Raw genomic sequence first — 12,400 nt, forward strand, 5'->3', positions numbered from 1 at the left:
TCCCATTCCTAAAGATCTATTAAATAAATCCTTAAGATGTTTCGCCAGGACTTCTCTGAGCTCCCTCGGTATCCTGGGATGTATTCCATCCAGCCCCATAGCTTTGTCCACTTTCAGATTTTCAAGTTGCTTTCTTCCATGAACGGTGCAGTATCCATTGTGTTCTCAGATATACCCTCAGCAACCAACCACTGTCGTCCTCTAGGTTTTCTTCTGTGAACACTGAAGAGAAGTATTTGTTTAGCACATTTGGTTTATCCTCATCACTCTCTACATAGCTTTTCTCTGCATCTTTGAGTCTTACTAGTCCATTCCTTGTTTTTTTCCTTTCCCCAATATATCTGAAAAAGGTCTTGTCACCTCTCTTTACATCTTTAGCCATTTTTTCTTCTGCTTGTGCTGTTCTGGATTGTTTTTTTAATCTTACCTGTTTTGATCATTTGCTTTTCTGTTTTTTATTAGACAATTTATAGTAAAGTATTCTCATGTTGGGCCTCATTGGAAAAGGTATTGGTCAAATAGAATTTGCATTGTATTGTATCGCAGTGCTACACCTTTGAAGATATTCTGCATTTTATTTTGTGTGGTAAGATGTTGTCTGCTTCTTCAAATGCACTCTAAAAATGCATGTGTTTTCCTAGTCTGCTACTTCAAAACGGACTCCCTATTCCCCCTGCCTCCAAAGCCATTGCATTGAATAATGAGAAATCTCAAAACTGAACCACCCTTGGGTTTCTTGATTTTTGCAGGCAATGTTTACAAGTTTCAAACTGGTTCAAGGTTCCATGCAATATTGTGGCACAAACATTTGGATGATGCATGCAAAAGCAACCGACCTCAGGTAATTAATTCAGATGTGGTCTTTGTCAGCAAGGGCTGCAAAATAACACTGTTGTGTGAATGTAGTGTCAAAGCTGGTGATCTGGGACTGAATCTCACCCAACAGTACTAAGCTGTCCTTTTACTAGGCTTTAATGCATGCCTAATGTAACAAAAATGGTATAATGTGAGATGTACTAGGGGGGAAAGGGAATGGGACTTGATATACCACCTTTCTGTGGTTTTTGCAACTACATTCAAAGTGGTTTTGTGGCAATGGAGGGTTAAGTGACTTGCCCAGAGTCACAAGGCGCTGCAGTGGGAATTGAACCCAGCTCCCAAGGATCAAAGTCCGCTGCACTAACCACTAGGCTGCTAATCCTCCACAAAAATGTTCTGCATTAGTTTTTCCATCTGCTTGTGCTAAGTGTGTGTTAATTTTGGGAGTGTGTGTAAGGGGCAGAGAATAGGCATGGAAGCGCCATTCAATTAGAGTGCCAACATTCACGCCTACAAAACTGAATAATGGTGATGACGCGGGAGTCCTTAGCACCTCCTAAATAGGAGGCGGTAAGTGCTCCCGTGTTAATCTTTCTAATGGCTGCACGCTAATGTTAACTTTTGCACATGGCCATATATTCAACAAATAAAAGCATAAGGGCACACTAAGCCCATTTCTTAGAGCAGCTTAGTAAAAGGACCCCTAAATCTGTATTGTATAAATCTAGAAAAATGTTAGGAATTTGCATTTTGGGAGGAATCCATATATGGGAAATCGTGGGGGTTTGTAAACTTTATTCTCCTTGTCACCTTTCATCAGTATATTCAATGATTCTTTACTCACACCTTTTCAGTAGTAGCTCAAGGTGAGTTACATTCAGGTATAGAAGATATTTTTCTTTTCGTTAGAGGATTTACTATCTAAGGGGCCCTTTATTGAGCTGCACTAAGAAATGGGCTTTGCGTGTCCTTTCCCACGCACTAACTCATTTCCAGCATGGCCGTAAATTTGGCCTTTTTCTATTGTATCTTTTTTTTGACTGTGCTCTAATGTTACCATTGGCCGATAATGTAAAAAAGAAGGGCATCCCTGACGAGCACTTGGCCGACTTTACTTGGTCCAATTTTTCTTGCGGCCAAGCCTCAAAAAGGTGCCTGAACTGACCAGATGACCACCGGAGGAAATCGGGGATGACCTTCCGTTACTCCCCTAGTGGTCACTAACCCCCTCCCACCCTAAGAAATAAAAAGCTTTAAAAATATTTTTCACCAGCCTCTATGCTAGCCTCAAATGTCATATCCAGCTCCATGACAGCAGTATGCAGGTCCCTGGAGCAGTTTTAGTGGGTGCAGTGCACTTCAGGCAGGCGGACCCAGGTCCATCCCCCCCTACCTGTTACACTTCTGGTAAATGTGAGCCCTTCAAAACCCACCAGAAACCCACTGTACCCACATGTAGGTGCCCCCCTTCACCCCTTAGGGTTATGGTAGTGGTGTACAGTTGTGGGAGTGGGTTTTGGGAGGGTTTTGGGGGGCTCAGCACCCAAGGTAAGGGAGCTATGCATCTGGGAGCAATTTGTGAAGTCCACTGCAGTGCTCCCTAGGGTGCCCGGTTGGTGTCCTGGCATGTGAGGGGGACCAGTGCACTATGAATGCTGGCTCCTCCAAATGGATGGTCGCTGAAAACCGGGGACGACCATCTCTAAGGTTGACCTAAATGTTGAGATTTGGGTGTCCCCGACTGTATTATCGAAAAGAAAGATGGATGCCCATCTTTTTTCAATAATATGGGTTTCCCCGCCCCTTCACAAGGACGTCCTGCGAGGACGCCCTCAGGAAAACTTAGGCACCCTGTTCGATTATGCCCCTCCACGGGACACTGTAGCTCACAAGGAGGTGTACAAAATGAAATTTGGGAAGTTTAGGGGTACCCAGTGAAATCTGGTATATGTTTTGGGGTACAAGGACATTTTATTTAATTAGGGCAGTTTTTGTAATGACATATTCATGTTATGATACCCACTTAAAAATCTCTCTTAAGAAAATTTCAAAAGCCGCTTTTTTCAAAGCATTACATTAATAAAAATACAGATTTTTAAAAATCCACTTATGTTAATGCACCATAATTTATTGTTGTTCAAGCATTAGATACCACATCCCACTGTGGGCACAGTATTGCTCTGTATTAAACACTAAGGGCTCCTTTTACAAAGCCATGGTACTGATTCCCGCAAGGCAAATGCAACAAAGCCCATAGGAACGGAATGGGTTTCGTTGCATTTGCCACGCCAGGAATCACTACCGCGGCTTGGTAAAAGGCGCCCTAAGATGGTTATTTTAGAAGCTTCTCCATGTGCACATTGTGATATTTTTATCTGTAAACGTATAGCACACAGAGATTTTAAAGAAGGCCCCATAAAAGGCATGGATAGAATTTTAAAAAGTGCTTTTCTTGACCTGGATTTTACACAAGGGATTAAGGAAGCTCTTCTCTTTTATCACGTATTGTTTTTTCCACTTCCTAAATAGAGGGAATTGAAAATTGCAGATTCCCTACTTAGCGGGGCAGTTATCAATGTGGACTGCCATTAAGACAGGTTATTTTACCACAGGGTCCCATTTTATGCAATGAGGTCCTATGTTAAAATAGTACGACTTGTGGTAAAAAAAATAACCTGTCTTCGCAGTAGCCCACGTTGATAACTTCCCCCCTTAATTGGCTGCATTTACACGTCTAGGTTTGTAAAATTAGACAGCTGCATGTGGAAGCAGCACCACTTACACTTGGTAGTGCTGGGATCGTGCCACTTATTTTTGCCACATATCTGTTTGTAAAATGGCTGCTCATGTGCAAATTCACATACAGTCATGTCCTTATAGGCAGTGCCTTTTGTGGAACACCACTATAATTGAGCAAGTCCCGACCTGGATGTCTATATTCTCATCTCAATATTATATGTAAAAAGGGCCTTCACATATTCATCATTTCTCACCACAACTGGTGTTATATTGTCCCTACGGTATCTGAAGCCTTTCAAGCCATTGAAACTAAGAAACATTATACAAATTATTCAATATCCATGTTTTAATAGCATTAAGACACTCTAGATTTCATCCCATTTCCGTACACTTCTCGGAGACTGAGCCATTTAGCATTTAATTGTATCCTTTGTCAACAGGCCTGAGGGGCAGTGTAATAAATGAGGGCTGTCCACAAGGCATTTATAAAAAAATGTGTTAATATGTCAATGAAAATTACACTTCTGTGCTGTATATTTTAGTTCACAAGGAGAAAGAGGGAGATTTTTGAAACATATCCGCAAAAGCAAGACCCAAGCAGAGGATTTTCAGGATTCCTATTAGGTCTTGTCCAAAAACTACCACCTCTGCCAAAAAGTACTTAACTAGCAATAACATTCACCGTCATTTACCCAGGTAACTGCCAGTTTATGCAGGTTAAAGGGCTGTCTGAAAATGATCTACCTTTAACTTAGCTAAAAGTATCCCATCTGAATTACATTTAGCCAGCTTAAGGGATGGTGTCCCAGAGCTGTGTTCTGGATGGGGTTAAGTATGCATGCTAATTCCCAGTGAGATATAGGCTGAACATAAGACCAGCTAAACCCCTGGGTAATTTTCAAAGGGAAAGTATATTGGACATTCCCTTTGAAAATTTCTTCAAAGTCCATGAGTGCAAAGTACCCATGAATTTTGCACATGGACAAGCTATTCTGAAAATTGCCCTCCATTAAGATTTCTTTAAATAGTTCTTCTGAAATTGGTGGTAGTCCAATGTACTATGATACACCCCAAGATGTGAATGTTCTTTTGGCTAGAATCCAAGTATAGGGTCTCAGCTGTGAGCTGAGGATGGTCCCTTCTTGTCACCTTGATTGAGTTTGAGAATCTGTACAACATGGTGGGTCAATACCCTGCCACTGCAGACACCAAAATATAACAAATTATTGCCGAAGAAAGAGGATTACACTATCTGCTTAAAACAAACACCTCTGAACGTCTGTGAACAGTGACCATAGCAGGAGAGTCACCACAACTTATACCTCCTGGGTACTATATCCGATTGGTCCATCCTAAAGAACCTTCTTTGGAAGATAATGCATGTCAGTGTTTGAAAATATATGCTCGTCCATTGGGTATTGCAGAGAACACCTTTACACATTTAAAAATTATGGCATCAAAGGAAGAGACCTGTGTGCTTTTGGCACACTCACTTATGGTGTTATCTATGAATAATTCTTACAGCACTTCAATTAAAGGGATTCATTTTTCTCCATGACTAATATAGCTATTTCTTTGAACCTACTAGTGCCAAAATTCTCTACATAGCAAATCTACATGAAGAAAAAAGTGGTGGTTTAGGGAGGGGTGAGCTTTCATCCACCAGAGCAGGAAAGAACTCCATAACACCTCTAACACAGGTCACTTGGAGGGGTGCCTTGAGGTTAGAATGTGGATCACTCTCTCTGGTTCTGTTTACATTTTATATAGGCTAAACCAAGGAAATCAGTTTGATTATGATCTTTTTTTAGAATGATATGGTTCTGTTATCTAATGGACTGCTTCTGCAAGTTCTCAAATTTATAATGCATTTAGGCTGATAGTGAATTATTAATGGCTGCGAGTTTTTCTGTAAAATAAGGTACAGAGCACTTAAAACCCAAAGGAAATAATCGTTATAATATGCCAAAGTGCAAAGCAGAGCCATGCATGATAAACCTGGAACTTAAACTCTTTTATCCCACTATTTAGGTTAAGCCCACCCTCGATGTGTCAGGAGACAAGGTAAATAACAGACTAAATTAATTATGTATGGAAAAAATTATTTAGAGAATATTGATGTGAGAATTGTTTCCTAATTTTCCTGTTCTAAATTTCTTTCATTGATTCCCCTGCCAGACTTTTATTACATTTTTCTCACTTTCTGTAATCCCAGCCCCAATCTTCAGCAACCCAATCAATACAAATCTCCTTCTGTAATCTAAGACAATCATTAATGATCTGTTTATTAGCATTAATCTCTGTATTGCACTAGTAGCATGATGACAATATGTCTTGCAACACTTAAATGGCCATTGGAACCTGGAGTGTATTTGGTGGCGAAAGATTAAAGACTGACCGACCCAAGTACATAAGAAGTGCTATAATGTCCATGAACAGTGTCTTAATGATATTATAACAAGGATGAGTTTTCTTGATTTTTTTTTTAACTTTTTTCCCATCATTTCCTCTCCTCCTCCCTATTATGACTCTGCATTTTACAGACAGCATGCCTGAGTGACATGGGATCCCTTTCTGGCCCAGACCTGACAGTAAAATCTCATCCTCTCAAACTTGCCTTTAACACTTGTCCTAGAGAACTGATGATCTAACCAAGGAGTTGAAACCAAGTCCAACAATGTTCAACAGTGCCAATGAGGCACTAGACTAGTCTGTCACTTTCAATTTTAATGCTCCCAGCATATATTAACTAGTTAGATACCAGCAATTAGCGTGCCAACATTCACGCCTACAAAACTGAATAATGGTGACGACGCGGGAGTCCTTAGCACCTCCTAAATAGGAGGCGGTAAGTGCTCCCGTGTTAATCTTTCTAATGGCCGCACGCTAATGTTAACTTTTGCACTCGGCCATATATTCAACAAATAAAAGCATAAGGGCACGCTAAGCCCATTTCTTAGGCACTAGACTAGTCTGTCACTTTCAATTTTAATGCTCCCAGCATATATTAACTAGTTAGATACCAGCAAGTGACCTCATTAGTCAATAGCACTTGTGCCCTAAGTCCCCCCTCCCCCTGGGTATTTTTTGCTTTTGTTTTTTTGCAGGTGCTAAACTGAAGACCAACTTTGAGCACATATAGATGCTTATTCTCAAAGCACATAGACTTACGAAGTTACATGGTAACCTATTTGCTTTGAAAATAAGCCTCATAATGTAGCTGCTATCAGTAGACTGTAATAAACTCCCATTTGCCTCCCTCCCTCCAAGGTATGCCACCCCCCTAGTAGTCCCCACCCCCACTAAAAGATATTTCCTATCACTCAAAAAGCTATAACTTTACCCTTTCCACCACCTCTTCAGGGGTGTGCAGTTGGAAGTCATGGTATGTTGGAGGGATGTCATTAGGATCCTAGTGTTTAAGAGGATGGGGAGGGGAATTCATGCCATTAGAGAGAGATGGGCATTTCAATAGGTGGTATTAGAAAGTGTTCCCTAAGCTAACAGTCCCTGTGGGATGGTTAACAAGGGGAAATTTGGGGGTTATGCACAGTATGAATACATAATCCCAAGTACACTTTTTATAGTGCCCATTTGTAATAAAAATGTTTTCTATAATTATGTAGCAAACCTTTAGTCCATAGATCCCTTCTGAACTGAAAAGAGGAAGGACTTAGAACTAACTTACTGTCAGCAAGATAGGAAACAACAGAGAGAGAGAGAGAGAGAGAGAAAGAAAGAGAGAGTGTGCAGAGTGTAGAATATTGCCATTCTATACACAGTGCAGCAGTAATGTCTATTAAGCTTAAAGACGCTCCCAAACTTTTGTCATAGCTAACTTTCAGTCACTTTATATTATAGATTGAATAAACAGATTGGAAAGTCACATTGAAACTGTAATTCCTGCTAGTGTAAATTGTTTTATTGAACAGTTACTCTAATGGTATCTGCCATGTCTAAATATTTAGCCTCTTCTTTCTCATGCAGGTCCCAAATCCAGTCCTGCAGTCATAAATATGGCTGTGTTTGGGACTTTGGTGCTTCTAGATATTTTCAGCATGGGAGTACTGAGGCACTGGAGATTGTGGGGTTTAGGTCTGCCCATACTATACACATTGCCCTTGCCTTCTTTGTTTCCCCTCCTCTATCCATCCTGTAAGAGCGATGGGAGAAAGCTAGCATTGGACCTATGAGCAGGTGAGCACTAATAAGCCCCTTCTCCACAATGACTTCCTGTTCAAGGGCAGGAGGACAACTGCAGAACCTAAAAGCATGTACCTGCAGGCTAGGGCAGAGGCACCATCAGGATCCCACTGCCATGATTCTAACTCTGGATTGTTGCCACAGAGAGGATTGGCATACCTTGGAATATCTGAGTTTGAATTTTGGTCAACAAGTTGTGGGAGGAGAAATTCATATCGACCTTCTCTCTCCCACCCCACCACTTCCTCCCATCCACTTGCTAATCTGAAACCTATACACACACACTCTCTACCTCCCCTTTACTCCACTCCAGCGATAATTCCAATACTCTTCCCCTTTCCTGACCCCATCACTCCCTTCCCCCACCCCCATGTATCATAGTCCACTGATCTGTACCCCAGGATGTGTCCTCCTTCCTACCCCTCTCTTTTCTTAGCTGAGTCCCAAGACCTAGGATGACAGACAAATATAGGCTGAGCTGTGTCTGTTCCACCTCTTCCCCTTTCGTATCTCCCCAGATGCTGCCTGTTGACATAAAGGAAAGACATCAAGTTGGAGTGGACCGACGTATCATAACAGAAAACTATTGTTATGCACCCTTTTCAACCCTTCGTCTTTTGTTTCTCCTAGCAAGCTGCCTACAGTGTGTGCTCCAGCCTCACCTCCTCACATCCTCTCCCAGTTGCTGTTCTCCCTTCTCCAGCTCTTTCCCTCCCATTCCTTGCATGAAGGGCTAAAGTCACAAATAAGAGTTCCCCAAGCTAGAGACAGGATGGCACCTTCAAAATTTGCAATTAGAAGGCAATTCAGGTAGCTGAACAAGGTTTTCTGCACTCAGAAGTAAAGTGGAAGGAAATAGGGCTTCTGGGAATATTCATTAGCTCTAGGGTTTCCGATTTTAGGTTTTAACCAAAAAAACACAGAGAATGCTCCTGATTCAAAAAAAAAAAATAGTACTCTTTATCTGCCCTGTATTCTTCACTCAATTTTTGTGGTTATCCTGGCCAATTAAGTGATGAGTCCTCCCACAATTAAGTGCCGCTGAAAATGACCAGTTAGCCTGAAACAGGTAATTTAACTGGCCAGGGGCCGTTTCTGGTCAGTTAAATCACTTTGAATATCAACCCAGTGATTTATAAACAGTTAAGAATAAAAGTCCTAATTATAACCAAGAAATGTACAACATTTTCCTGTCATGTGTTTCCAGTGTTTTTCCAAGACAGAGCTCCCAATATATCAAAATGAAACAATGCATGAAACTTTAATCATTCAGGGGCCCTTATACCAAGCTGCAGGAAAAAGGGCCCTGCACTAGCGGCAGGGGCCATTTTTCCCACGTGCCAGGGCTCTTTTTACCGCAGTGGGTAAAAAGACCCTAGGCACACATGGCCATGCGGCAAGAAAACTCTTACCGCAAGGCCATGCGGCGGGGAACCCTCACTGCCACCCACTGAGGTGGCACTAAGGGCTCCCGCTCTAACCCAGGCAGCACACAGCGATACTCGATTGCCTCTGGGTTAACGCCACAGAAGCCCATGTTGGGCTTACTGCCGCTCTGTAAAAGGGCCCCTCATGTCTGATCCATAAAGGCTGTTGTCTATGGGGCAAAAAATGTTAGTGAATCAGGCCATTAGTTGCTCCTTGCTAACCTACATTTGTATTCCAGGTACCTGCTAATCTGATGTCATTTGAATGACCCAGTACTGGAATACAAATAACGTGAAGTGCCAAATAGTGGGACAGGGGACAGAAGAAGAAGTCCCTTTCCTTGAGCCAGCTACCCATGAAGAACACTGAAGCACTTTTCTACATACAGTAATCTTAATGTGATTGTAAGCTAGCTTTTCAGAGTAGAACACGCAAGCTGTTCTCCTGAGGGACCTGGATCAAGTCTCCTGCACTGAACAGAAATGGAAGAGCCGCATATAGTACCAAGCGTTCAAGTCTACCTACAGCAAAGGGGGAATTCTAACATTAGATATGTGTCCCCGTTGACTTGTGGTCATTGATCGTCCTCAACAAACTGCTGACTTCAAACTGTGCTGTGCCTCCTGCCTTCTGCCTAGTTGTTTTTTGTTTTGTTTTTTAACTATCCTTTTTATTGTTAAACTGCTTTATGTCACAGAACAACATTTAGCCCATGTTGGGTTTTTGCAACTCTTTCTAATGCACAGTTTAACAATGACAGTGTTAACTTTGCTGCTGCGTGTCAAGAAGAATAGAAAAATTGATGGACTTTTTCTAACCTAAATGCACTGAGTTACTTGGCAATGTGGCTGCCTCTAATTTTATATAAAACCAATGTTCAATTCTTTGTTCCTGTTTGAGCTATTTTGGGGGTATGTATTTTGGCACAAAATACTGTGTATACATATGTAAATGTATATATCTATATAAATATATATACTTATTTATGTATATCTATATAGATAGATATAGCATTGCTTAATTCAAATGAGTATTCATAATGCTTTGACACTATAATTTAAAGTGGATACTTAGACAACTGAGATGTCTAAACCTTCTTTTTAATATTTTAATTATTTGAAAATTTTATACAGAGCAAGATACAGTCCCCAAATGTTGTGTTATTTTCTTTTTACTACATTAGTATGAAAAAGTATTGGGAATAACTACCCCACCAAAAGATAAATTCAGTTTATCTTGCATATGGTTTTGTTTTGTTATATAAGAATTTTATTTTGGGTTTTTGTTTTATAGTTTTTATTATTTGAGTGGTTGAATTTCTGAATATGAAGTGTCTATAATGTGATTTGTGATTTTTAAGTATTTATCTGTAGAGTTGGGAAGGGTAGGATTGCTGCATGGAAGCTAAGTAGTGGATCTGTCAAGCTCATTGAAAATAATAGAGTGCAAATGAGAAAGATGGCAGACATGAGAGATACGTATCATACAAATAGTCATGCTCTGTGGCTGGCAAGTGAGATGTATCCTTCGTAATGTGGACAGGAATAACCAGGCAGACTGGGTAAGCCAGATGGTCTTTCTGTTGTCATCTAACATGTTAGCATTGTTCTAATTTGTCTTCATGTTCCCCCCACCTTCTGTCAGTTGAGTTTCATGATGTTACCAGTGAATATACACAAGACAGTGCATACAATTATATCTCTAGTATAGGGGTTCCCAAACCTGTCCTGTGGGGGAACCCCAGTCAGTCAGGTTTTCGGGATAGCCACAATGAATATGCATGAGAGAGATTTACTTACCAAGGAGGCCATCCTGCTTATAATCGAAAGAGAAAAATGCCTATATTGTGACCCAAATCGGGAGATAGACGTTTATCTCCCAAAAACGAATAAAGCGGTATAATCAAAAGCCGAATTTGGACGTTTTCAACTGCACTCCGTCGCGGATGCGGACAAAGTTGATGGGGGCGTGTCGAAGGCGTGGTGAAGGCGGAACTGGGGCGTGGTTATCTGCCGATCAGAGATGGGCGCCTTTCGCCGATAATGGAAAAATAATATGCGTTTTTAGCGAGAATTTAGGGCACTTTTCCTGGACCCTGTTTTTCCACGAATAAGGCCCCAAAAAGTGCCCTAAATGACCAGATGACCACTGGAGGGAATCAGGGATGACCTCCCCTGACTCCCCCAGTGGTCACGAACCCCCTCCCACCACAAAATATGCCGTTTCACAACTTTTTATTTTCACCCTCAAATGTCATACCCACCTCCCTGGCAGCAGTATGCAGGTCCCTGGAGCAGTGGACTTCAGACAGGTGGACCCAGGCTCATCCCCCCCCCCCCCCCACCTGTTACACTTGTGCTGGTAAATGGGAGCCCTCCAAACCGCCCCCCAAACCCACTGTACCCACGTGTAGGTGCCCCCCTTCACCCCTTAGGGCTATAGTAATGGTGTAGACTTGTGGGCAGTGGGTTTTGAGGGGGATTTTGGGGGCTCAACACCCAAGGGAAGGGTGCTATGCACCTGGGAGCTGTTTTACCTTTTTTTTTTTTTTTTTGTAAAAGTGCCCCCTAGGGTGCCCGGTTGGTGTCCTGGCATGTGAGGTGGACCGGTGCAGTACAAATCCTGGCCCCTCCCACGAATAAATGTCTTGGAGTTATTTGTTTTTGAGCTGGGCGTTTTCGGTTTCCATTATCGCTGAAAAACAAAAACGCCCAGCTCAAAAAAAGATAAACGTCCATGTTTTTTCAAAAATACGATTCGGTCCGCCCCTTCACGGACCCGTTCTCGGAGATAAACGCCCATGGAGATAGGCGTTTCTGTTCGATTATGCCCCTCCATGTGTGCAAATCGATCTCATGATATTCATTGTGGATATCCTGAAAACCTGACTGGGGTTCCCCCAGGACAGGTTTTGGGAATCACTGCTCTACCTTATGCAAATATATCTCATACATTTTCATAGGGATTTTGTGAAAACAGAAATAGCCTTGGGGAGAGCCCAAGGACCAGCTTGAGCCACCACTGTTACTGTGCAATCCAGGACTTATGAAACCTGTTCAGCTAAGCCTATGGCCAGTCAGGCTTTTAAGTTTATCCACAGTCAATATGTGTGGTAGGAATCTGCAAACACTGCACAGTCAAAAGCTGATTTACAGAGCCTTTTCCCCAAAGATGGGAATAAAATGTTTGGTGAGTCAGACCCTCACTGTGT

At 41.8% G+C, this 12,400-nt stretch overlaps 1 protein-coding gene across 3 annotated transcripts in view; it reads left to right on the forward strand.

The window, feature by feature from the left end:
• RALGPS1 (Ral GEF with PH domain and SH3 binding motif 1) overlaps window positions 1-10,966 on the forward strand; it is a 777,507-nt gene extending 766,541 nt beyond the window's left edge. For all 3 annotated transcript variants that reach the window (XM_030207496.1, XM_030207498.1, XM_030207497.1), the window contains 3 exons: window positions 750-841; window positions 5,590-5,622; window positions 9,428-10,966. In XM_030207496.1, the coding sequence (XP_030063356.1) occupies window positions 750-841; window positions 5,590-5,622; window positions 9,428-9,457 (155 nt within the window). In that variant the 3' untranslated portion in view covers window positions 9,458-10,966. The remainder of the gene's footprint in view (window positions 1-749; window positions 842-5,589; window positions 5,623-9,427) is intronic.
• The last annotated feature ends 1,434 nt before the right edge of the window (window positions 10,967-12,400 follow it).

Source organism: Microcaecilia unicolor, chromosome 6 (genome assembly GCF_901765095.1).
Source record: "Microcaecilia unicolor chromosome 6, aMicUni1.1, whole genome shotgun sequence".
NCBI lineage: Eukaryota > Metazoa > Chordata > Amphibia > Gymnophiona > Siphonopidae > Microcaecilia > Microcaecilia unicolor.